This window comes from Nanorana parkeri, unplaced genomic scaffold (genome assembly GCF_000935625.1).
Source record: "Nanorana parkeri isolate BGI_ZX_2015 unplaced genomic scaffold, ASM93562v1 scaffold592, whole genome shotgun sequence".
Lineage (NCBI taxonomy): Eukaryota > Metazoa > Chordata > Amphibia > Anura > Dicroglossidae > Nanorana > Nanorana parkeri.
The window spans coordinates 640,486-667,481 of record NW_017306860.1 but is presented as its reverse complement, the minus strand read 5'-3'; the positions used below and the strand labels follow the sequence as shown (position 1 = coordinate 667,481).

Sequence of the window (26,996 nt, the reverse complement as noted above, 5' to 3'; positions counted from 1 at the left end):
CTACTAAAAAAAGTTGGGCTTTAAAGAAAACATATAGTGAGAGAAATATGTTGGGTGCCATTATTGGCCTTATGTTTAAACTTCTCATGGTTGGGTTACCAATGCTTTCTGGGTCACTGACCTTGAACAGGCATGCGATAAGTGAAGGCAATGTGATCCTAGAGCACATAACCTGCATTGTTGTTCTGTCTGCAATTTAACAGCCTTGCTTCCAAAACCATGGATGTTCAAGAGCAAGTACCCCTGCATTACTACAGGTCAGGATCAAAACAATGTGTTTTTTTATTCTTTCAGTGTTTGCAGAGACAGGAAATGGCAGTGCACAAACAAAGTATGTGATGGCACATGTTCAGCCATAGGAGTAGCCCATTACTTGACGTTTGATGGTATGAAGTATAATTTCCCAGGTGACTGTCAGTACGTCATGGTTCAAGTAAGTGTTAATCTGAAGTGGCATTGTCTGAAGTTGAATAAGAGAGTGAAAACCAAAAAAACAAATAAATAGCGTCTATGATTAATTTATAAGTGTAATTACATAAGGTGGTTTGTGTCTGTCAGCATGTACACAACATGCCAATATGTAACAACCTCAGTTTCCTACAAAGAAGGATAGAAATTCTCCTTTACTTTTCAGTAGATGTTGAAGTATTAAAATATCCTGGGCATCTAGCAATGTGTACTTGATGCCCATGTGCGTGAAATTCAAGGTTAATAATTCCTTAAGGGCATTACTGGCAGAAACCACATGATGGTACTTTAACCATAAATGTCCATGGTGATGTTTCTACTGAAGAAAAGAAAGCAATAAACCACACACATACCAGAGAATAAAATATCCAGAGCCTTATGATTAAGCAATCCACCAATTTAGTTTTTATATGTGGCTAACACTGTCATGATATGCAGACAATGCTCTGAAATTGACATTCTGTTTTTCTCTAGGATTACTGTAATGGGGGAACTGGATCCTTCCGTATCCTTATTGGCAACGTGGGCTGTGGTTTCTCAGGAGAGAAATGTTCCAAAAAAATTACCATTTACTTTAGAAATGGGGAAATTGAGCTGGCAAATGAACAGGTCTGTATTACCCATGGATAGATAAACAAGACGATAACACATTTATATCTGGGGTTGTTAGACTAGTTTGCCTTCTTTTCATCAAATATAAAAGGATATTCTGAAAAACAACTTCCTGTGTCCTTAAAGTGTATGTAAACCCAAAATCTATTTTTCAGTATGTTTGGCATCACATCTCACTCTATACAGTTTTCTTAAGCAGATAATATTTTTACTTGAAGATTCCCGTTGCAGACTGACAGTGCTAATGGTCAGGCTGCTTTGCATGCTCCTTCAGTTAGTCCTGGGCTGCCTATCATCAGGTCTATCATATAGGCAACCCAACAGTGAACTGAAGGTGCATGCCTAGCAGGTTTAGCATTGTAAGGTTTGGGGTTTACATATCCTTCATGAAGATTTTGGTTTGATGCACAGGATTCATGTGGAGAGAGCTGGACTCAACAATATTTAGGCCTCATTCACACGGGAATAGAAGGAACACAGGTGCAGAAACATCTGGCAATGTGTTCTTCAACGTACAAATTATTTTGTTTATTTTTAGCATTAGAAACATTATATTCTATAAGCATGTATGTGTATATGCACATACACACGTTTGCCTGCATACATGTGTAAAATACGCACAATTTACCACCCCCGGATGCAGCCCTGTTCCATTTTTTTTGGAGCACATCTGTACGCAACGTAAAAACACAGGTATATACGCAGCTGTGTGTATGGGGCTGTGTATTCGCATGTGCTGCATACAGATGTGCACAGAAAAAAGCACAGCGCACATCTGTACCAGGGACATGCGGTCAGGGGAGGCAGGTGAGACAGAGCTTCACCTAATACTATGGAGGAAAAAGCTGATAGCTTCAAGTCTGAAGCTGACAGCTTTTTCTCCATTCAGAGCGGCTTGTAATAACGCGGCTTGTAAGCGTCCTTGTAACCTGTCAAGGACGGAGCACTGCCTGTTAATTACAGGCGGCGCTGCATACGGCTTTTGACAGCTAAGTTAGGTTACACAGCAGCTGGCTTCCCCACTGCTTGTGTAACCTACCATAGTGAGGCCAGTCATCGGTGGGCTGGGGCGGTGCATCATCGGGCTGGGTACAGGGCGGCCAGGGTGAATGCCTCACCTAGCATGGACCTTACTGCATGTCACTGATCTGTACGCAGTGACTTCTACGCCCGTGTGAATGAGCCCTAAACGTATTTTTTGATCTTATGTTTTTTAACCACCCCATGGCATCCATGTATGGATAAACTGTCACATGCCAGTTACGCCTACTGCAAAGCATAAAGCTTACCTGTGTATGTTTTTTCGCCAGTGGATGGAGCTAGGATCCTTTGCAGGGAAATGGGCATAAACTTGCCGGTTATAGTGAGATTTTTATGCGTCCATAAACTAAAAAATGCTTTATGTTATTTATTTTTTTAAGTATTGAGTTTTCCTCTTGAATTTGAAGACAATTTGTGTGTGAACTACATCTCATTTATTCTTATTGGTTTGCTTCTCAGGTCACCATTAGAAGGCCGCTCAGTGACGAGACAGGTTTTGATATGCTCCAGTCTGGAAATTTCTTTATTCTTATACTTGGAAGTGAAATGTCTGTAACTTGGGACAAGGGAATGCGAGTTTACATCACTTTGAAAGAAACCTTAAGGGTAATACAGTTTCTTCAAATGTTCTTTTACTATTAACCAAATGTGGCATGCGTCTACAAAAATATAGAAGGCCATTTTATGGCTTGAAACTGCAGCTCATCTTCAGCTCATCTTACTAATACATTGGGGTTGAATATTTACAAAAGAAGAGAAGAAAAGGCAAACAAAAGCTTGGTCATGCACAGTAACCAAACAGAATTATCGTTTAATTTCCTCTTATAATAAAAAGTGAAACCTGATTGGATGAGTTTGGCAGCAAGCCTACCTTTGTTATTTTTTTTAACAGTGTTAATTAGCCCCTTCATTTATACCTGAGCCTCTATAAAAGCTATGGAATTAAAGGATATATAAATTCTAGCAATGAAAACGAGACCTTATTTTCTCTCTTTGGTCTTTTCAATAAACATTTTAAAGCATTTTGTTACTTTATATCCATAAGAGCAAAACAAATATGTCTTGATTATGGCTGATACTTTTCTGTGCTCTCTGCCTCTGCTGACTGTTATCTGTTTGTGTTGTTCCCACTTCTGTCTGTGGACTGCAGAACATCCGCTTTGTTATGGAAAGAGTAGAGGAAAAGGTGGGAGTTATCCTAGGGTGACAACACTCCGTATATACATTACAGTGTATAAAAGTTGTCACCCCAGGAAAGGAAGTGTATTTCTGCCAGGATCACTAGCTGAATATACAGGAAAAAAAGCCTGAAAGAGAAAATGAATGCAGCCAGTGCATCTAAGAACTCAACTGCAAAACAGTCATTTTTTGTGTTGGGGTTTAAATACACTTTAAAGCTCGAAATACACACTGGCAGATCAGGCTTCCAATGCCTCTGTTTCTTGGCTTGGACATCCAACTGACAACAAGTTTGAATGACAGCTAAACTTAGCAAATACTGATGTTTGGCCCACACTCTGATATGTAAGGGACTTTCAAGGGGTTGGCAAATGCTGACTTTCCTTCCATAGTCATTTAACCGGAAACCATAATAGTTTGCATCAATTCTATTTTTTAAGATTATACTGACATTTTATAGCTGTTTTTATAGAAATAATCTTACTAAGCATCCTTTCATACATGAGAAAGGATTCCTAGAGCACTATGAGTTATTTAAAAAGAGAACACAGTGGAACCAATCTCCTCACAGAAAAAAAATCAAAAAAGAGTTTGTGTGCATATAGGCTTCATCTACAGCCTCCAAATTTTCTCTTAACTGTGCATAATATTATTCAGCTGTCATTTTCTTAATCTAGGGATCAACTCAAAAACAGATATGGCTACCATGCAACTAAAAAACTAAATACAGATTGATATGTAGTGAATTATTCATCTTTCTAGCACAATAGAAATACGTTATTCCCCTACAGGTGCATGTGTTTAAGTAACATAGAAATATAATACACACAATTAATAAACTATGTCTTAAACCTGCAAAGTTTGGCTGCATATGATCATTTAAAGTGTGATCAGTTTGTGATATAGGTGTCATGTCTTGGTTACAATTTATGTATTGTGTCACAAACTGTTTTTCTTGAAGTGTTAAAACTAATGTCAGCCAAAGTGTGACTGTGATTGACAGCAAAGCAACTTCCTCAATGTGTTTGACTTGACCTAAGAAATATACACCGCAAATTTTAATTCCCACTAAGCTGTTATTTATTACTCCTAGAACTGGCTGTTTTAGCCTTTAGTGATGTCTGAGTTGAGTGGCCTAAGCATTAGCTCTGAGCACTCTTATTTAAAAATGAAAAGCAAACAAACCTTAGGAGGTTATTCATGAAGGAGCCAAAGGATTCAGCCATAGCTTCTGCTGATCCTTCGGCTCTCTTCGGCTGCTGGAGCCTTTCGGTTCAGTCGAACCAAATGGCTGCTGTACGGGCTATTGACTATAACCCGTAGAGCAGCCGAAGGCGGCTGAGCGGCTAGGCCGAGCCGAAGGCATATGCTTCGGCTCCACTGAGCCGAAGTGACACCCGAAGCAGGGCGAACGGCCTGCTGAAGGCTGGCCGTAAGCCCCGCAAATGACAGCTGGCAGTGAGTGAGCAGAGCATGTTTGGCTGGCTGAAGTGCAGCCGAAGGCAGTCCATGTACGGCTGATTTCAGCTGATGTATGGCTGAAATCAGCCGTACTGAGCCGGAGTGAAAAGCCGAATGTTGTTTGGCTCACATCACTTCGGCTGGGTCATTCACTCGGCTGCCTTCGGCAGCTTTGTGAATAGCCATTTTTGAGTGAATGTCATGTAGCGGATGGTCTTCACTGGTGCATAGAAAACTGGTTGCACCATGACATATGAGTGCCATTCTGAATACCATGTACCTCGCATTTAAAAATAAATACAAATAACAATATTATAAAAACATATTTAAAAATAATCAGGGTATACATTTGTAAACTTAAAAGGTTTAACAGAAGTGTTATAGTTACCCTGCAAATCCTGTGTTAAGTTTAATAGTGATTCTTATGTTGAAACTAGGTAGTGCTATTCAAATTGACATGTGGGAGAATTTGAGCACAATTTCTATTTTTATTCCATTACTTATATTTGTTTATAATTTTTTGCAAATGTAAATCATTTAATATAAATCAAACTAGAGGTCTATAAAATTGAGTGCTTTAAAAGCAAAGGAAAAAACAACTCTATATTTCTTTCAGAAATGTTGAAAAAGGAAAGAAATGTAAGAAGAAATATCTTCGTTGTTTGAGAAAGCCTGACATTTTGCTCTAATAATAAAATAACACTTACTAAAATATTTTTTCTGTTGGTTTAACCAATGTTGACTTTTTTTCTCCCAGGAGAAAGTCTGTGGTTTGTGTGGAAACTTCGATGGAATTGAAAACAATGATTTAGTAAGCAGTCATAATCAGGTGGAAATTAACCCAAGCAACTTCGGAAATTCTTGGAAAGTGAATCCTCTTTGTGCTGATGCTGCAATGGTGAGTCCAAAAGACTCATTGTTAAATAAGATATTTTATATGTAATTGTTTTTACAATTGTATTGGTTTTTTTATGTAAAGACTTTTGAGATACCAAAATAGGTTTAGAGCTAAAATTAAAATGTGTATATTTTAAAAATAATCACATATGAGTGTTCCTATATATCATTGTAAGAACGAATATGGCACATAGGTTTTTTGTAATGCTTTATTTTAGAAATTAGATTAGTTTATTAACCTTTTTAGCCTGAGTCTGTTTTACATATTATTTCCTTTTAAAATATGTTTTCAAATGACTTTGAGTGCCATTGAATGGTCAATAACATTAGTATTTCACACTCATATTTTTGTTATTGATTTGACTTAAAGGATCAGTCCACGCAAAACTGGCAATCAGTTTGTGTAGTGTATGCAAGAAAGTTAAAAATAATATTATTTGTTTATCCTTCTCAAACACAATGGTGATAAGGTCTTCTGAGTAACCAGATATACACACATGCCTCACTAAAAGGAGGGGCCATCCTTCATGTTAGATTTCTAATCTATTTTATTATACAGAGAATTTAACAGTGAGCTTGTCAACACCACATAATAGACAGAAATACCCTAAACTCTAAAAGGCAGTTGGCTAAAACTAGTTCTACATATAACTGAAATATTTTGGGTGGCTTGACACTGTAATATTAGTGTTAAACTGCACAGCGGGTCTATTGTTAGTGTAGAAATACAAAAGTGGTCACCAGCATTCCAAAGCATATTCTGTCAATTCTTCTTTAATGACGAAAGAAAGGTATTTCACAATGTGTAGAGACATTTCAGAACCATTTCAGTCCCTTCTTCAGGCAAACAGATTGATATTGTTAGTGTAGCGCTCCCCCTCAAAGGAGCTGCTGGAATACACGGGTTCTTCTGTCCCCAAACTAGGATCCATAGCACACCAACACACCTTGTGGGGTTTTTGTAGAGTTTTATTAAACAATAATTGCACTAAATAGGCATTAAATACCAGTCCCAATAGACTTGGGTGCCTAACCCATTGGCCAGTGGTAGTAACTGTGGGTAGCCAACGGTGGGGTCCAATGTGCAGCTTGTAAAGTGATCTGAGGTGCAGTGATGTGGTAGCCAATGGCCTCTTACCAGTCCCTGGGCTTGATTAGCAGATCCCGAGTCCGTCAGCGAGAGGTGGGCGTCCCCACCTTCTCCAGCCGACTTCCCTTGGTCTTCACAGCAGTTGGTATGCAGAGAAGGACAGGTCCCAGTCCCTGGCAGTAGTAGCACAGCTTTTCTGGGAGTCCCTCAACAGTGTGAGAGTTGCAGTGTCACAACGGGTCTTCCGGTCACAGGATCTGATGATTCATCCAGGCCGCGGTTGCCCTCTGTACTGGGTCTCCAGTCTCTCGCTGGAAAGGAAGGTTCAGGGGACACTAGGCAAAACAGACCGGGCAAAGTCTTTCTACGGGTCTGCAGTGAACATCTAACAGAGAGCTGGGCAAATCCATACAGGATTTATGGCTTCCCCTGTAACAGTCACCAGCAGCACAGAATGATAATATGACTGCTCTATCTGAGACCTCTCTGCTGACTGAGCGCGCTCAGGAAACTCCGGCCCAGCTCTCTCCTCCTGCTGAATGCCAAGCCTCCTGGGAATTGTAGTTTTAAGCAGTTGCTCACAGCACAGTTTCTTCCTGGCACTAAACTATCAATCCCACAAGTCTCTGAGTCTCACAGGCTGCACAGTAACAATTAACTATTTACAGGCAGAATTAATTTAATCTTGTAGCAACTCAATGGGGCCTATATTAGCATTCCCGTCTTGCTCTGGGTACTGGGATTTAATTGCACCTGGGACACTTTCTGCATGAAGTTTGTATGTTCTACCCATGTCTTTTCCTACATATCAAATCATACTGGTACTGGACATTAGATTGTGTGTATGACTGTACTAGGGATATTTGACAGTGAGCTCCTTTAGGAGTCAGGAACTGGTGTGAACATATCTGTCTGCTCCATAAACTCCTGCATAATATGCTAATGCTGTAACAAATAGTTAAAGTATATGCCTAAGCAAAATAAATATAAAAACATATTCAGTACATCTCTGCAATACATGCACATTTCCCCATGTTTTACCCCTTTAAAAAAAAAGTAAAGTAAAATACTTGTTGAGCTGCAAAAATTCACTGTGCTCCTAATTTCCTGGTTGGGCTGACAACAAAATACTGATTCTGCACTGAAAACCCAATCAGCATTGTCGGTCCAGCCTGCTGACCTACCACAGTCTGCTTATCCCCACCCCTCTCTGTCCCACTCCACATGTTTGCATTGATGTCTTTCCCAGCAATGCTGTTGCCCTGGCTCCCAAACACCTGCCCACACACCGTATTCAGGCAAAGGTTTTTTTGGGAAGTAGTTTTGAGGGATACATATATCAATAGTGGTGATGAGCCAAACAAACCTGGGTGTGGGCTCAAACCCAATTGAAGTCAATTTTGAGCCCAACCAGTATATAAATAATGGCCATTTTCCAGGCTAATAGGCATCAAACAACGCCAACCGTAATCTATCGGAACTAACCTCCCAGCAGTTGACCCTGCAAGAATTTTACAGGCCTGGTAACGATATCACGGAAGGTAAAACAATCGATTTATTGCTACAGGAACAGGCAATGGCTGAACATATTCTTTAAGCTAAACTATAGGATATTCCATGAAAAATAAAGAAAACATGCATCTAAATGAAATATATTCAAGTTTTATGATAACAGAGAATTCTGTAAATGTGCCAATTGTCATGATACTGATTATTCTCCTTATACAGTTCTCTGCAGCAGTGTCCATGCCCTTCTGCCAAGACAATGTTCTGAAACAGGCAGCAGTAGAACATGCCTGCAGCATCCTGATGGGTGACATCTTTCAAGCATGTGAGAAACTGGTATGTATACATGCACACATCTGAATCAGCTTTGGAGTAAATCTAAGTCCAGAAATAACACATCCAAACAATTTTTGCTACTTTCTTCTGCAGGTAGATCCAACACCATATTATGAGATTTGCACATATGACACGTGCACTTGTGAATCAATTGGTGATTGTGCATGCTTCTGTGATTCTATAGCAGCCTATGCACATGCATGCACTCAGAAGGGAGTGATCGTGCGGTGGAGATCATCACAACTTTGTCGTAAGTAGTAAAGAGCGTCCACCTCTCTATCTCACTGAATGTTCTGCTTTAATCTTCATGACCACAATTGTACCAGCGCAAAATGTGACAAACAACAACAACTAATGGGTCACAGCTGGTAACAGCAGGCTCGGTTGACATTTTTTTAAAAGGGCAGTGTAAATAAAACTGATATTTCTTTAATGGGTGGACCTTTATGGACTTGACTGCTAAGGATCATAGTTAGCCTCTGACATGTAATTTGCACAATTTCCATTCCCTGCACTCCCACCAGCAAAATACATACTAGACAACTTTAATTTTTGGAAGGGTAATGCAGCAACTTTATTGACATTTTCATTCCATAACTCTTTAATATTGTACTGTACATTAATTTGTGCCAGTCACAGATAAACTGTGAGCACCTACACAACAAAAAACTTATGAAATAACATAGACCACCTGTCTTCATCATCAGTGCTAGACAGGTGTGCAACCATCAAGGAATCTTCAGCAACCTTTATTGTGGTAACCAATTGAACAAAAACTGGCAACAAAGCTAGGAAAGAGGGAGGGTGGGTATTCATGTTCAGCTGTCTGGTCAACTCCAAAGAGGCCAGTGAGCCCACCCAGCCTTTTTAACACCTAGCCATCTCTCTGCCTATGGCTCCTTCTTCACCAGTCAACAAGCATTTTTGCCTGCATACATGGAGGGTCCATGCTACCGACCCCTCCCTGTTTCATGATTCCAGCAGCTAAGTCTCCCTTTCCTTAAAGGTCTATGGACCTTTAAGGAATCAACCAGTTATAAACCAGTGTGATAGGGACTCCAGAAGCAGAACATCTTTATCAGAGTTCTCAAATGAAAGCAAATCTGTACTCAGACCACATATGGCAAAGCAATGTGTTTGATACCTCTCAAGCAGCAACACTCACCTTTTATTTGCTCTCCTGCTGCTCCGTTCATCCACCAACAGTGAAGACAGGAGGTTTTGCGTACACTCCAGGTTGATGTGGTTAAAGCTTACACAGTACTAAGCACTGTCTGCCCAGCCCTATGTGTCAATGCTGGACAATCACTAAGCACCAGTGATGTTACATGAGAGGAAGGGGAGTAAGTCATACCTGGAGGTACAGGGTATTTTCTTCACTTCCAGCAGCTGAACAAGAGTGTCAGGGGAGCAAAAGAAAGATGAGTGTGTGCTGCTGGAGGATTAAGAATTAAAGCAAACGTGTTGCTCTTGCCTGCATAAATAAAGCACTGGATTGCTTTAAGGTAATGCAAGATAAAGTAAAAACATATCAAGGAGAACCTTTGTAATGCCAGTGGTGGGTGGGTGGAGCTGGGAACTGAGTATTACAATCTCACTACTAGAGTTCTATCCAGATATAAGAAACTGAAGGGTGAGTAAAATGTTTGGTGGGTTGTCCGGGATAGAGGCGAACACCTAGTGAATACAAGCCCTAAATACTGATGAAGAAAGACTTTTAGGAAACTCCAGGGAGTCTCTGGATGTAGGAAGGTCTTGTAATTTTGGTAAAAACACTTATTCTCAGATACTAAAAAGCAATTAACAATTCTGCATTAAATAAAATATACATACAACAGCCCTGAACTCTTCTGTTCAGTTCCTATCAATAACTGCATGACGTTTGCACAGTCTTTCTGTACTCAGCGACTCCTGCACCCCCCCATTTCTTGTTCTGGTAGGGAGATGTACCCAATAAAGACACAGACAGCAATACAGATGTGATAGATGTTCTGACTCTTACCTACTCTGTCAAAATTTTTTACAAATGGTTTAGTTGAGCATTAGCTGTTTGAGAATATATGTGTTTGAGTTGTGCTCACAGGGTCTAGCAAAAAAAGCTGGCATTGTATGAATAAATATAGGGCTCACCCCCTAAGGAGCCGCTGGATGAACGGGTCTTCCATAGCCTAACTAGCCCCAGTAGCACTTACCGCCCTCTATGGCAACTGATAAAGCGAGATCCAGCCTGTAGCTACAATACTGAAGGCATCAGTGTGAGCACATGGATTGTCCCCTTGCCAAATAATAGTCTACAGCATCCTCCCCTCAGGCAGGGCCCGGGGAGAGGAGGAGAGAGCTCACATGGTCCACCCCAAATATTTATGTCCTCTCCCACATGCACCACTGGCCATGGACATCCTAGTGATTAGCCAGGGAGATATAGATACTCATAACAATCCCTTATTGGTTGCTCTGCTCTGTGGCAAGGATGCACCCAGCAGCAGGCAGATGCAAACAATAACAGATTGCATAGGGGAACCAAATGAGCATACCCTATTGATCAGCATCAGATTGAATACAATCTGACAATACTAAATGTACTAAGCACTGCTGCTTCCAGGGTGCTACACAAACATATCACATTCTGAATTTTCATAAGTTAAATGTAGGAACCCAAACTCTGATATTTTATATGGACATTAGACAAAGATGCTATATCAGGCTTATAACTGTGTTCTTTTCTCCTATATACAGCTCAGAGTTGTGAAGAGAAGAATGAAAAAGAACTGGAGTATGTGTGTGAATGGAGATATAATAGTTGTGCACCTGCTTGCCCAGCAACCTGCCAACACCCTGAGCCTTCAAACTGCCCTCTAAAATGTGTTGAAGGCTGCCAAGCACACTGCCCACCTGGTAAGTTTTTCATTCTTGTACTACTATCACATGAGCTATGGAAATTCGATCATGTATTCCTGTAATAAAATTATTTGTATGGCATAAATCAATCTTTTATATATTTTTTACATTAATGGGGTAAAATCTTAGTTCACAAATTAACATGTAATACTAAGTGATTTCACACTTGTATGAAGAGTATGAGGGCTTTCTACTAAAACAGCCTTGCACTGCCAGCTCACTTCATGAGATCTTCTCTAAAACCTCCAAAATATTTAAGTACATTTAACCTAGAAGAGCTGGAGGGATCAGAGTCCCTCCTCTTATTCATTTAGATGTGTAATGTGCATGTGTCTGAATAGCAAATCAAATTGGAACAGCATAATGTGAAAAAACAGCAAAACAAATGGAAAAGCACTAAAAGCACTTTAAAACAAATCCTCATTTACCTCTGTAGCTAAAAGCATTGCGGAGAAATTCATCTTAAATGTTCACAACAGAAGCACTAAAGTCACACCTTCTTTCTCCTTATTTTCTCTGGAGAACAGGTTCTTGCCAGCCTGCCAGCCTTCTAATTTAAACAGTCAGCAGGTTTTTCCTAGCTGTCAGAAACAATGTTTAGAGTCTTGTTGTGATCTTTAAGAAGGAATTACATCTCAGTACAAGCAGCTAGAGAGGTTGGTGATGGCTTGTTTTAAGGCTATTTCACTACTTGTTAATACTTCAATAACCACAGTTTGGACACAGTTGCTCTTTAAAGGAATTTAAATCTTTCTCTGTCAAGAAGTTCACCCTTTAGTTCAGAACCAGAAAACAAGTTTGATCACTAGGCTTTCGGTACACTTTCTCTGTACTCTAGCTTTTCTCTTTCTTTCCTCATTCTCTCTTGTATCTCTTCTACCCTGTCTACCCACCCTGTTCTGTTTTCACTTCTCTTCTTTTCTCTTACCCAAATGCATTTTTTTTCATCTGTACTCTCTCTTCTCTCTCTCCCTCCCCTCTTTCATCTATCTTCTTCCCCCTCTGGGCCCTCTGTGTCAACAGGAATATATGGACCCTAAAGAGGCCAAATGGAAGGGTCTAACAGCAACCCACAATGGGGGATTGTCTTTTGCTGTGGTTTCAGCCCTCGGTTGCACTTGTAGTGGCAACATATGACAGCAGGCAGAAATGAAGTGTGGCACAAAATCGGCAGGCAGGATCATGGCCAAACAGGCAAAAGGTCAGGGCAAACAGATTCAAAAATAGTAAAAAAACCGGCAAAAGGTCAGGGCAGGTGGACAACAAGGATCAATGTGAAACAGGTCAAGGTTGTAAATGGGTATCGGCACTGGAATGGTCCACCCAAAAGAAAAGCTTCAAGCTTTGGTAGATGCAGGTTAGTTACACCTCTTCAAGGTGGGCAAGAACAGAGCCAGAAACTATGGCCAAGAGATGTTACTTACAGTCTCTGAGAGATATAAGAAGCAGGGAGGTCAGCCCCACCAAACTCCAACTTATTACAGAAATATCACTTTTTAGTGGAGGTCCCTTTAACACCATGATGAACAGCCCCCATGTTGCTAGAATAAAGGTTGAATCCTAAATGACATGCTGGCTACTTCGCTGCTTGTTCTCATATGGTTGAACATCTAAGATAAGGATTCCAAACAGTGGAAACACTATGCAAATGTTCAAGCTGCCCCATTATTAGCAACAGTTGAAGGAAACCGTAAGAAATAATTTGTAACAGCCGAACAGATGGCTGTTTAATGGAATGGATGAATATTGCTGGCTGCCACTTCTGAAAACAAATTCCAACATCTATAAGTGTTTGCAAATAACTTTTTATAGGGTGGGGAAAGAATGCTTTTACTGGTTATCTAACTATTTTCTTTCCCCATATCATTCTTTTAATAAAGAATAACTTGCATATTTTTTTAGTTTTTACATTTTGCACGAGTATTTTTAGAGCACCTATATACCAACAGAGTTTAGCAAGTCATTTTAAGCATGTAGGAGCATTGCAAGTGCTTGTGGAGACTCTCCAACACACTGGAAGAGCTCAGTTACTGTTGAAAATGTTTTCATCTTTCTGTATAGAAAAAGGAGTATAAACCAATGCCACTCTCACATTCATTCTGAGAAATAATAAAAAGAAGGTATTATTCCTGTGGCACAGGGGTGTGGGCAAGAGGAGCTTTCGTCACTATTAGTCTCCTGATTAGCGGGCTGCTTACTGCTGAGGCATGCAGAGCTCAAGAGTGTTCCGGAAGACAGGCTGTGAACTGTCCTTTTAGATCATGTGACGCACTCACGATGAGAGGAACAGTTGAGTGAATTGCCTTGCTGTGCCTGTGTATTTGTGGAGACAAACAACGCATATTAGCACACACATGGGTGGCTCCATAGAAGCCCACAAGGGAAAAGAGCCATCCTAAAACAGGACATTAGGGCCAGTGCTTAGGGGACCGGCTGATTCTGCCGGAAAATAAAACTTTTACACATTAAGGAGCAGCACCTATTATTTGTGATTTAATCAGCATATAAAATACAGTAGCTTAAAAATATTTTGACATTATTGTCATTTTAAATTAAACCTGGGCTTTGTTGACATTGTTACAGTTGACATTGTTTTACCTGGTTTCAGAGAAAACTTAGTTTAGGTTCTGTGTATCTCCAGAATGAGCATTTTTTAGTCTCTTTAATATTTTGTTCCCCTCAGGTAAAATTCTAAATGAAGTATCAGAGACATGTATTGACCCCAAAGACTGTCCAGTATGTGTGGTCGGTGGTCGCCACATTCCACATGGGAAAAACATTTTTCTGAACCAAGATGACCCCAAAAGTTGTCAGCAATGGTAATGTTTAGAGCCTCTGTATGGGGCATAGGCTGTGTTTTTTTTATATATATAATAAAGACTGAGCAAATGTGTCTGCTACTCTCCATTTTCCCCACATTTTCAAAAGTTAAACTGTGGCACATGAAATTTCACTTTAACTATGTTGCTGTTTTTGTCTGCTTTGGGGAGATTTTGCCTCGCTCCCTGTCCTAGTGACACCCACTGTCACCAGGACAGGGAATGATGAGAAATTTTACCAAGGGGACACAGGGCCAGTAAAATCACTTATTTTTTAACAGATATGGGAAAAATTACATAAATGGGATTTTATTTCTATCTTTGATACCAATTGGGTCATTTCTTTCACTTCTTGTCCTGGTGACAGGCAGTCTTGGGAACACGAAGTGAGGGGAAATTCCCCCCAATAGGGATTCAGAAAGCAATAAAAATCTAGCAAAAAAAATGGTAAAATTAACTTTAAAAAACTACATGTTTGTGTATTTGGAGGTTGTGGGTATTTTATGTTGTTTTTAGGGTAGGTTAGCTTGTTTCTTTTGGTGTTTGTGTTTTTTTTCCATTTATTTTGGTGTGTGTGATCAATATTTTGTACAATTACTTTAAATGTTTTATTTCACCTTTTTCCACTGTCTGCTTTGAAGTAAAAAAAAAATAGTAGTATGATAAGGTTAATGAAGGGTCATTTTATCGGCATAAGAACAGATTCGGGATAGCTGGAAAGAGCTTCCATAGCCCTCGAGAGCCATTTAAAGCACACAGTACAAACTACCAAAAAACCTCAGGATTATTCGCAAAAGTGGTGAAGAGTTTGTAGAAGGTAGTAGAAGTGAACAATCTAGGCCAAAATAGTTGTTTTGGAAAAATTCTCCAATTCAGCTTTCTTTCCAGTTCAGCTATGTTGTCCTAGATTGTTCACTTCTCCTGCCTTCTCCAAACTCTTCACCCTTTTGTTAATAATCCTGTATAATTTCTCTTTCCCCATGGCCTCCAAAGCATTTCACAAAAAAGGCCACATTTTTACTGAAATTTTAGGGAAATTATGACTCTTAATTTTGCTCATCCCTATTACTCCATTAATCATTTTACTGATGTCAGACCAGTACAAGATTGATTCTAATTGGTTATTACAGTTGTAATTCTTTGCATTTAGCACCTTTTGATGAATAAGCAAATGAATCATTGCAACTTGTATGAATATTATATTTTATATGTCTCCAGCCATTGTGAAGATCAGACTCTACTGTGTATTTCTTGTGAGACCGACCACAATATGACCAGTCCTGCCCCTACTGAGGTGGTGACTCCAACTTCTGAGGAGGAGGAGGAGGAAGTTACAGTACTGCCAGGGACTTATACCTGTGAGAAAGCCATGGACCTGGTTTTCCTGGTAGATGGCTCTTCAAAACTGTCTGAAGCTGAATTTGAAATTGTGAAGGACTTCATCGTCAGTATCCTGGAGAAAATCCGGATCTCACAAAAACGTATTCGCGTGTCTGTAGTCCAGTATTATTCGTTATACACACCAAAATTATTTCATCTCAAAGATAAATTAAAACTCACTGACATGGTTAATAAAGTAAAAAACATGAAGTACTACGGAAGTTCAACGGCTTCAACTTTCGAGGCCCTTAAGTATGCTTCTCACTACGTGTTTCCAGAAGCTCCAAGGGACAACGCTCCAAAAATGATTATGTTACTGACAGCCAGCAAGAACCAAAAGAGCATAGGCAGTTTATTGAAGGCCGTAATGAAACGTAAAATCACTGTGATTCCAGTCGCCATAGGACCTAATGCCAACATAGAAGAAGTCAAATTAATTCAAAGTAAATCAGTTCACAACAAACCATTTATTGTACCAAATGTCAAAGACTTGCCTGGCTACAAAGACAAGATCATTGATTATTTGTGCGGTTTAGTACCTGAACCGACAACAAAGACTCCCACGCCCTCGACTCCCACTACCAAACAGCCGCATGTACCTTTGACTCCTGCACCGTTACCACCTGGTAAAGAACTTTTCTTTCTAATTGAAACTTCTAACAACATTACAAAAGAAAACTTTACACAGACAATAGACTTTCTTGAGAAAATAATTCATGAAATGGATATGAGTAAAGAAGTCATATATATTACAATTATCCAGTATTCATACACTGTGACATTGGAATACAGGTTCACAGGAAGAGAAACAAAGCAGGACATGATTCAGAAGATCAAAGAGATCAGATACAGAGGTGGGAATGCTACCAATACAGGGCAAGCCTTGCATTACATAAGCCATGGGATGTTCAGGAAAGGCTATGAGAGCTCCAGCCAAGTTCCTCGTCTTGTCTACATGATTCAGTCCAACCCTCCTACCGATACGATAACCAAACCTGATGGGGATACAACTGTTACTCCTATTGTTATTGGTCAACCTATACCACAATTAAACATCTTCAAGAACTCCATAAACCTGGGAAAATACGACCAGCTTCGTAATATAACCAACTCTGTCATCAACAATGTTGCTGAACCTGTCCCACCAACACTACGCCCCATCCCAACCACAACCCCAGGTAACATTGGTGGAACTATATGAAATTTACTTTTAAAGGATATTTTTAGCCCAACAGTAAAACGTACACTGGGAATTGTTTTACCCTGCAGAATATTTGTGAACCAATGCATGTACTAGCTAGTAGTAGTTAGTAACATTCAACAAGACTTGTTCTGTAATGTTGAAGTGGTTTTGCAGCTTATCCAAGCCACTTCTTCAGTTCTAATGAGTGTCAGGAACATACCCCAACATTTAAAGCAAACAGATAACTCAGTCACCTTAAGCCAATCACAATGGAATGTGTCAAGGCAGATGTTGATTGTCCAAGAACAGGATAGGCGTTATGATAGTTTTGTGATATAATAACATGATCCAATTCAGAGGTACCATGAAGTCTGAGACACGTGTTGTGAATGCATGTTGAGCTTGTCAAGAATGCAGTGTCCTTGTCAGGTGTTTGTATGATTAAGTGCTGCAGCACATATTTTTTTTAAAGGGAGGTCATTAAGTTGAAGTTCAGTCACTCTCTACTGTTTTCCAATATGTACTCACATCTTTCCTTTCCCCCTTTTTCAGCTGTTCAACTGCCATGTACAAGACCCATGGATGTGATATTCTTATTGGATGGCAGTATTAACATCAAGCAATCTGAGTTTGAACTCATGAAAACATTTGTCAAGAACTTTATTTACAAGGCAAATATTGGTAAGACTGGCATTAGCACATTAATATATATAGATTTAAAAATAAAGTTATTTCTTAATTGACAACAGGTTGAGCAAATGTTGTAGTGCTTCTGAATATAAAGTATATATATATATATAATTCAAGGATTCAAGGACAATGGAGCAGTGTTGAGGTTAATCACATGGGATTTATCTACACATTAACCCTTTTGTGACCGGAATTCATGCAGCGTCAATATGTGTCAGTTAACTTGCCAATAATTCTATGGCTAATTTGTCTGTTAGACAGGCGGTCTGAGAACTAGGGACACACACAATTCCACGTAATCTGCTGCAAGGTTATTTAATGCTTTCTCGACAAAGGGCATTTTACATTTGGGCTTAAAAAGGGGTAATGTGGTCACAAAGGGTTTAACTTAACAGCTATTTGGCCTTGATCCTCCTCTCTCAGGGGCCAGTCTCTCCTGTACACTGCTATAGTGCAGAAGCTCAAGTCCCCAACCTGTCCCCTGTTATGCTGGTTTTTCAAATACTGCATAATGATATATGAATGGGTTTCCTAGTGCAAAGTTACCAGCGCAAAGTGCTGGCCCATGAGCACCAACTTTCCTGCTGTTGTTTTTATCAATGCAGCTGCATTTGTGGCCACAATTACCATTTCCAGACCCTTCTTGGTGGCTAAACGAAGTAGTGGGAAGCAAAGAAAGAATGTGAATATATACTAAGAGAGAGGGAGAGAGGTGGTGTATTAAAGTGGAAGTAAGTTTTTCCTTTTAAAGGAGGGGGCCCTGAAGCTTTTAGCCAAACTAATCTCCCCCTTTCGTTCCTCCCACACCAGTGCTTCCATCTTCCTCCCGGTATTTTTCAAGGTTTGGAGTCATTGACCGTGTAAAAAGCCGGGCCCTGATGACATAGTGTGCATGCATGTGCACGGAAGCTACTTCATCTCAGCAGGCGGGCTCTGTGCACTGAGAAAAAAAAAATTGCCGAATGGTAGAAAGAAGTTTTTATGGCAGAAGAGACGTACACTGTCTCTACTCTGATATAAAACCTGCTGATCGGCCTTTACATGCCTTTATTTCCACTTTAGGCAAATATATTACTTTGCCCATATAGGTTCACTTCAAAAAGATGCAAATCTGTGTTATTATGATAATTGTATAACTAGCAGTAGGTAAAACAATACATTGTACCAATACTAGTGCACCTGATATTATAGTGTACCTAGTTTTAATACATCTCAACACATGTTTAAGTAATATATGAATGATGCTATTAAAACACAGAATTATATTTGTCAAACATGCTCTGAAAAGTGCTCCACAAATATAGCAGATTGGTGACACTTGGACGGACATCTATTATCCTGTTCACCTTATTCCTCACATTTTGTGGAAATAACATTTACACATTATCTGTCTGTTTCAAAAAACACAAATCCACTTAAAACATATTTAAACCTCCCCAAAATGTAATCCTGCAAGTAATACATGCCCTGTCCTAGGGTGACTATGCTCACTCACTGCTTTCTATAACTTTGGAAACCAGTTCCCAGGACACTTGAAAATAAAATCTCTGCTTTTCTTTAAGTTGTCCGTGTATGTTTCCTTTAATTAGTCATGCATTTCATTATTTCACTATTTACTTTTTAATTAATAGGACCTGAAGCAACACAGGTGGCCGTTCTTCAGTATGGATGGACTCCTCAGCTGGAAATTGCATGGACAGACCCCCAGAACAGGGAAGGCTTGATAAAGGGGCTGGATACTATGCAGAAAATGGAAAGGGGGCCTAGCAAAATCGGTAAGCATCTTTCCTGGGTGATGAGAATACCAAGTACAACACAACTGTAGTGTATTTAATTGTCCAGACTGTGGGTAACCTGGACTGGGGAATTTGCTGTGTAATACTTCCACTTTCACTAAACGAGTATTGAATTGAACTGTCCATAAATTTGCCCTGGGATGAAATCACAATTGTTGTGCTGTGCTGAACCTGGAAAACAAAATTGAAAGCTGTTTTTTTAACATGATGTATTGAAGGACATGGCATGTACACAATGCTTTTGTATGTGAGTAATGATACTTACCACATACAACTAGTAGGTGGCCTTAAAGTGAATTGAAACCCAAAAAGTGAAGTTTCACTATCTTAATGTGGACATCTAGAAGTGTTCATTGTGCCTAATCAGTATTCTTAATGATCTATCTTTTACCTTAAATTCCTCTTGAAAAATGGCAGTGCACTAACTGTGCCTAGGCAAATCTGTTCTGCAGTGCCAGATCATCTAAGGCACTGCTGTGTCTGACTACTAGCTTCTCCACATTAGGAGTGAGATTTGGTGATGTCACTATTGTTGTGCCCACTGTCCTTGCTGGAGCGGGCAAGCGCGCAAGGATCGCCCTGCTTTTGCATCATCCATTTTGTAGATTTGTGCATCCTACACGTCTCGTGCTGCTTTTTTGTATATTCTCACACTAGACACTAAATCACTAGTTATTGGGGGGGGGTGTTAGCTTGGAAATGAGGAAGCGGAGCCCTGCCTCTTTCTAGATGGCTACCTTCACACAGAGACACCGCTCCTAGCCATTTACTTGTCTTTTTTGCGTACACCCTCCACAGTACAGGCCCTCTTAAAGCACATGATCTATGCTCTTTGATGGTTCCTCCTTGCATCTATTGTACTACAAATAGACCTAATTGACATAAAGAAAGGACATTCCCCCCTGGAGAAAATGACCTAATCTAAATTAGTAAATTAATACAGCCTGCCAAAAAACGTACAAGGAGCCATGGGCTTTTTAGTAAGAAAATAATGGATCCACCCTGTAATAAATGTAAAACAGAAATTTTTATACAAATAATTAAAAAAAGGTTACAACACATTGGCTTATAAACATTCAAAAATTAAGTCTTGTATAGTTTTCCTTTAACAGCCTTATAACTTGTTATTACAAAGTAATCTGTAGATCATTGTAACTATATGATGCCGCCAATTCGACGCAAAGGACATATACTTTAGCAGCAGACCAAACTCAGCATTCCATTATCTATTGGCAAGTTTACTAACAGCAGCAGCAATACTCTTCTGAGATATTGAAATTCTTGTAGTGCTTAAAAAGTGAATTTTTTTGTATTAAGCAGGGTTCCCGAAGCCAATGTAATATATATTCATTTAAAACATGTAATTAAAGACTCTCATTCAGTTTTATAGAGAGTAAAGAGGATGCCAAGTTTAAAACATCTGTAAGCAAGATTTAATGGGTTGGCAAATGACTGAAAATGCAAGATTAAAGTGATTTACATGTTTTGTGCAACATGTTGTTTTCTGTGCGTATAGATGTCAAATGGGAATTTTCCTGTCACATTTTGGTAGACAATAAATACAGTAATTTAGTGTGCTAGAAATTTAAAGTCGAATTCCAGCAATTAGCCAAATATAAAGACTTAGCAGGTTATTCACTATTGAGCGGAAGTATACAGCCGTAGATTCGGCTGATCCTTTGGCTCTCTTTGGCTGCCTCTGCCCTTCGGTTCAGGCATATGCTTCGTCTCGACTGCACTGAAGTGACAGCCGTAGCCTAGAGAAAGGTCGGCCGAAGCCGACCGATCTCCATGCAAATGACAGCTGGGCGGAGCCAGTCATGATCTCACGGCTCGCTCCGCCCAGTTGTAATGACAGATCAGTGTCCCCAAATGACCTGGGGACACTGATCTGTCATTAAAAAATAACACATGGGCGGAGCCGGCTGTGACATCACGGCTGGCTCAGCCCAGTTGTTATTCATTGGCCGGTACCTGCTAGAAGACTCTGGCAGGTGCTGGCCAATAGGAAACAGTTGGGTGGAGCTAGCAGTCACTGCTAGCTCCACCCAATTGTTTTCATTTGCCGGCATCTGTACTGGCGTTTTGTTTTTGTTATCTTTAATTTTCTTTTCTTTAAACTACTAATTTCTTTTTACTTTTCCTATTTTCTTACATTTTGTAAATAATTTTTCAAGTTTTTTCTTTTTCTATTCATTTCACTCTTTTTCTATTCTGCTCACTACCTCAGAGGTACCGAGCAGAATAGCCAAGCCGAATGCTGCTCGGCGGCATTCGGCTATTCAGTTACTGCGGCTCGGCCCCTATGAGAATAGGGGCGAACGGGAGCGAGTGAGCTGCCGGAGCTACTGCTCAGCCGATACAGATGTTGGGTCGGCTGACTCGAAGGACTTGCACACTTCAGCTCAGCCGATCATGCAGAGCATGTTGGGTTGACCGAAGGTTGCCGATGTACGGCTGACTTTAGGCGATGTACAGCTGAAATCAGCCGTACAAGCCAGAAGTGAATAACCGAACAGCATTCAGCTCACTTCACTTCGACTGAATTATTCACTCGGCTGCCTTTGGCAGCTTTGTGAATAACCACCTAAATATTTATATATAAGAGAAATAATTTACCTGCCAAAGGAATTGTATTTCCGTCCATTACACAGCTTTTTCACAGCATGCCCCTGGCAGGACAGTAAACCTATGTTTTCTCTGCTGCAGTTAAGTAACAGTTACAGGTCGTGTCCGTCCCTCAGCCTGTGAGTACACATTAAAGGGAGACACAACAGCCTCATGAGCTCATCTCTCTGTCACTCTGCTCTTTTCTGCTGTCAGCATGATCCTTGTTAGCACATGAACATTACAGCACCAGTAATTAAAGTGTATGTACAGGCAAAACTTTATTTTTAGTTTCAGATAGAGTAGCAATGGGTTAGAACACCTCCTGGATTTATATTGCTGTCTGTGTCCCATCTTGGAAGATTCACCCCTCTCTATGTATCCTGCTGACCATTGTCACAAAAAGTGATGTCAAATACACAATTATAGAGCTGTCATCATACTAAGAACTGAGGGAAAATCTTTCAATGGGGACGAGGGTTCTAGGAACAACAGTCTAGGATCGGAATTCCCCTCACTTTGGGCAGTTTTCTCTCCTTTCATGTTGCATCTCCAGAACAGGAAATGAAATATCCCCAGCGGGACACATACAGCAAAATATAACATGATGGGGACTTCCCTACTCCATGTAAAACAAAAAACTTTTGGCTTTATGTACATTTTAGTTTCTCACACTCCCAGTCTGAGCTCTTCTGTACAGTGGATTGCAGGAGTCTACGTAAATAGTAGCATGGAGAGTGAACAAGAGAGTCTAGTTTAGCAACAGAAGTCCAAAGCACAGTGCAAGATAATGGCAAACAAAAGCTTGACTATTAAACTCTCCAGGTTCAACAACAGGCATAGAAACTGAAAGTAAGGTTGTGGTTGAAGGCCCACCTAAAAGACACATGGAAACAGTCAGGCAAGCAAGAGCAATGGCACAGAGACCAGGTATCAGGTAACAAGGGTTAGGTCTCAGTGCCAGGAACACCATACAATGTACAGGCAGCTTCCTGTGCTTGGAACAAGGCTTATAAATGCGACAACCTTAAAGTAGTATTAATCTCTCTCTAACGTTTTTCAATAATGAATCCAGATCAAACAAATTTACATTGAGCAGCAAAGTATTTATTTGCTAAAGCACTTACAGTCATCTTGTTTCCAAGCAGCTGCAACTCTCTCAGCTCGGCTTCCCTGAACTTCCTGTCCAGTACAAGATCACAAGGGATAGCGCATTCTCCAGCAGTTGTTCATCTTCTAGCTCAAAAATGGGAGGAAGGAGAAGGGAGGAGGGGGTAGCAGGGGAGTGGATTACATTGCTGTGTCTGTGTGTTTATGGAGACACACACAGATTACTAGCACACACAAGAGTGGCTCATAGGACTCTGCAAGGGAAAGGAGCCACCCTAAAAAAGGATATCAGGGCCAGTGCTCAGGTGACCAGCTGATTCTGCAGGAAACTAAAACTTTTAAACATCAAGAAGTAACATCCGTTGTAAGCAATTTAATCAGCATTAGATATAGCTCAAAAACCTTTTGTCTTTAATATCACTTTAATTAATGAGGGGCATGTGTGAGGATTGTTTATGCACATGATTGCTGCATCTGCACTAGTCAGATGACATACTATGCTATAAAGAGCACCTCATGATCCAAAGCATCCAAGCAACCGAACACCAATGAGGTCACTGCATAAAAACAATTTTATTGAGCTCTAAGCATGCCACACAGTCCCCTTCGCCCACTCTACGTGTTTCACTCTATAGGGGCTTAGTCTTAGAGATAGGTCGTGACTGGGGTGGGAAGGGAAAGTGTGCAGGAACAGTGATGGGGGTTGAGTTGAGATTGGAGTATATGCCGGATTTCCCACAAGGCCAACCAAGGCCTGGCCTCGGAGCAGCAGGGAGTAGAGGGGCAGCAGGTGTTTGGAATTCCTATCTCACGATGCCCAGGACATGCAGTTCCGGGTGCCTAGCGGGTAGTAGTTTTCTACATTTAACCCTGCTTTGGGCAAGCAGAGCTAAATGTACAGCAGGGAAGCCGCCGCTTGTTTTGTACAATTGATCTCGGCGAGATCACTTGTATGCAGCCTGCAGGTCTGCCATTCTCTATGGGATAGGGGGGGGTGGCGGATAGGGGGGCGCATCGGGGAACCTGGCCATGGGGCAGCAGAGAGAGTAAATTCGGCCCTGAGTATATGCAGGCACGCAGTTGAGAGCTGGGGTGAGTTGGAGAATGAAGGGATGAGGGTCAGATGCATGGTGAGATGAGGGCAAGTGTCCTGCAGGCTTGGTGGTGAGAGTAGGAGCGATGGGCATGTAGGTATAGTGATGAAAATGGGGGATTGAGGGGGGCTGCATCCAGGGTTTTCACAGTAGATGGGGGTACTGGCAGAGTGCTGACAGCAAGGGGGTGCTGCCATCACTTTTTCCTATGATTGTCCCCCTTCTTCACTCCAGTAGCACTATAATTAATGGCGCTGAAGCTCCTAAACAGTTTGCAGTTGGGTGTGTAATCATGGTGAACGTAACTGGTCTATTGAAAGATGGTGGCAATTTTGCATATGCACAATTATCAACAAAGTGGGTAACATTGACTTTTTAAAAATCCGTATTAAATTATTTTCTTTTCTTTTTTTTTTATAGGAGATGCATTGCAGTATGCTGTCCAGAGTGTCATTTCGGAAGTGCATGGAGCAAGACCTAGCTCCTTTAAGATCGCAGTTATCCTTGTTGCAGACAAATCAGTAGATCAAGTTAATGATGCCGCAGACTCAGCTACAACAAACAGTAATATTCTGACCGCTTTCTATTACTGCTTAACAAGGATTTTTTTCCACAAATACAATAAAAACACATCAGAATGTATCTGCAGCTCCCAGCCTGTTCCATAGTAAGGGATGTTCTTCAAATTTCATGTGGTCAGTGGTAGACAAACTCCTCTGCAGTCTGTGATGCTGCAAATTGACCCCAAAAAATGAGGGTGAGGGTTAATCCAGAGCTATTACCATGATGGGCCATGGTGAGGATTTTACAAAAACACAAAAATTCCTCAGCCTCAACCTGCCAGCCAGCCTGCAACCAAACAAGTAGCCCTGTCAACAGTATGCGTTTGGTTGCAGGCTGGCTGGCAGGTTGAGGCTGGGGAATTTTTGTGTTTTTGTATTGTTGTAAGCCTTCCCAATGTGCTCCCTGCTATAAAGGCTGGTTATGGATTCATGCATGTACCACTTTTTTCTATGGTGAGGATTTTGCCTCAAGTGCTTGAATCTGAGGCTGGATGGAGACTAGATCTTTGCTGGTCTTGTGGTCCTCAACTGTCTCATGCTTATATATATAGTGGGGGATCTGTTGACCATGTGTGTCCTTGGTGGAAGGGGAATTTTAAGTGCTTTATCAGGAGACATTCATGGGCCATCCAGGTAATACAGGGTAACTACAATATGTATAATTTGGTCAAGATTAAAGAGGTAGGTCCTTTCCTTCCAAAAGGGTATTATGGGACATCTGTATAGGGAACATACTTGAAGGATATTTAAGGACTTTTGCATATGGGAAAATTCAGCATGCTTTCATGTGCCGTCAGCTTGCATTTGAGATGCTTTTGAGATCCTTCTAGGTGCATCTCCTGGTAACTTTCTTTTTACTACCTACTAAGCTGTGTCAAGTAGCCTTAAGCTGCCTTAGAAAACATTCTAATTTACTTTTATGGGGATCCATCAGTGTTGGTTACAACAGAGCAAATTATGTTACTGATGTGGGGCATATGACTGATGGTGCAGTTGGTGCAAATGGGTTGGTTAATGGTAATATGTAGCAGGGAACAGAGGTAAAATGGGCAACTGTGCTTGCAGGCCTACCTAACATGATTATTCAGGTTGAAAAATACACATGCCCATTGAGTTAAACCACTTAAAAGTGTCCTCAGAGTTCCGGCCAAAGAGGAAGTCTTGCTGAGAGGCACCATGCCATGGTGGGACAGTACGCACATGTGAGGACTACCAGTGAGAGGCATCAAATAAGGGCCCAAACGGTTTATATAGTACTTTATAGCTTGTGTTTACCATTGCCTACTCATTCTGGAACTATTAAAACTGTTGCTTGCAGTAGTTGTTTTAAAATATAATTTATACATTTTATCTAACTGGGGTTAATATAGCTTGTGGCTAACAAATAACATTAGTCATAACAGTCATTGTTTGTATTGTTTGGGCTTCAGATAAAACCACAAGTTTGAAGTTCTTCTTTTTTTATCAAGGGATCTCTGTTTTCCCAATCGGAGTTGGATCCCACTATGATGAGGATGAATTATCCATCCTAGCTGGCCCATCTGCTGACAACAAGATCACAAAGCTGCAACTTTTTGAAGACCTGCCAACTATTCTCCTGCTGGGACATGACTTTATTAACAAGCTGTGCACTGGTAAGTTTGGCGATGTCTATACAGATGCTAAATATAGACTGGGTTTTGGACAAGAAAGGTCATATTAAACCTATTCTCCAGAAAACTTAGCTGTGTATAGGTCTACCTCAAGCCAACATTCAATGTCAAAAAATATCTGAACAGCAGAGGTTGAAGATGTTATTGTAAATGGATCCCATTCATATGTTTGGTTTCTTGTAACAATCTGTTCTCACCTGCATCAAGCTTGCAGATCTGGGGCAGATAATTCTGTCTCCTCTTCTGGGGTATGTGTTAGTGCTGACTGATGCTGGGGCTTCTCCTTCACCACCATCTACTAGACCTTCTCCTGCTATGCAGCAAAACCATGAAAAACGTCATGGTTTCACAGTTGACCGCCCTCGTTACCTGTAACATGGGGCGAGTGAGGTACTCGCCGGGGGCGCAGCCATGGCCAGCCTGGCTGCGCCCGCTCTCCCTGTTGCCAGGGCGAGCACAGGGCGCCATTGGCAACAGGGGAGCCAGGCGGCCAACACAGCCACGGCTCTGCAGAGAGAAGAGCAGCAGCACAGGCTCCAGCTTCTGCTCTGAAGCCCGCTGCTCTCCCCCGCCCGTATGGGCAGAGGACTACGTGTCCTCAATCTCTTTATCTA

The 26,996-nt window shown here is 40.8% G+C and overlaps 1 protein-coding gene across 1 annotated transcript in view; it reads left to right on the top strand.

Moving 5' to 3' along the window:
- The window catches only part of VWF (von Willebrand factor), a 130,504-nt gene that overhangs the window by 48,617 nt on the left and 54,891 nt on the right, over positions 1-26,996 (top strand). The window contains exons 20-32 of the mRNA XM_018562704.1: positions 295-433; positions 943-1,077; positions 2,581-2,727; positions 5,519-5,659; positions 8,477-8,590; positions 8,684-8,840; positions 11,327-11,485; positions 14,172-14,307; positions 15,526-16,865; positions 17,423-17,551; positions 19,192-19,335; positions 24,588-24,731; positions 26,200-26,364. Coding sequence (XP_018418206.1) covers positions 295-433; positions 943-1,077; positions 2,581-2,727; positions 5,519-5,659; positions 8,477-8,590; positions 8,684-8,840; positions 11,327-11,485; positions 14,172-14,307; positions 15,526-16,865; positions 17,423-17,551; positions 19,192-19,335; positions 24,588-24,731; positions 26,200-26,364 — 3,050 coding nt within the window. The remainder of the gene's footprint in view (positions 1-294; positions 434-942; positions 1,078-2,580; positions 2,728-5,518; positions 5,660-8,476; positions 8,591-8,683; positions 8,841-11,326; positions 11,486-14,171; positions 14,308-15,525; positions 16,866-17,422; positions 17,552-19,191; positions 19,336-24,587; positions 24,732-26,199; positions 26,365-26,996) is intronic.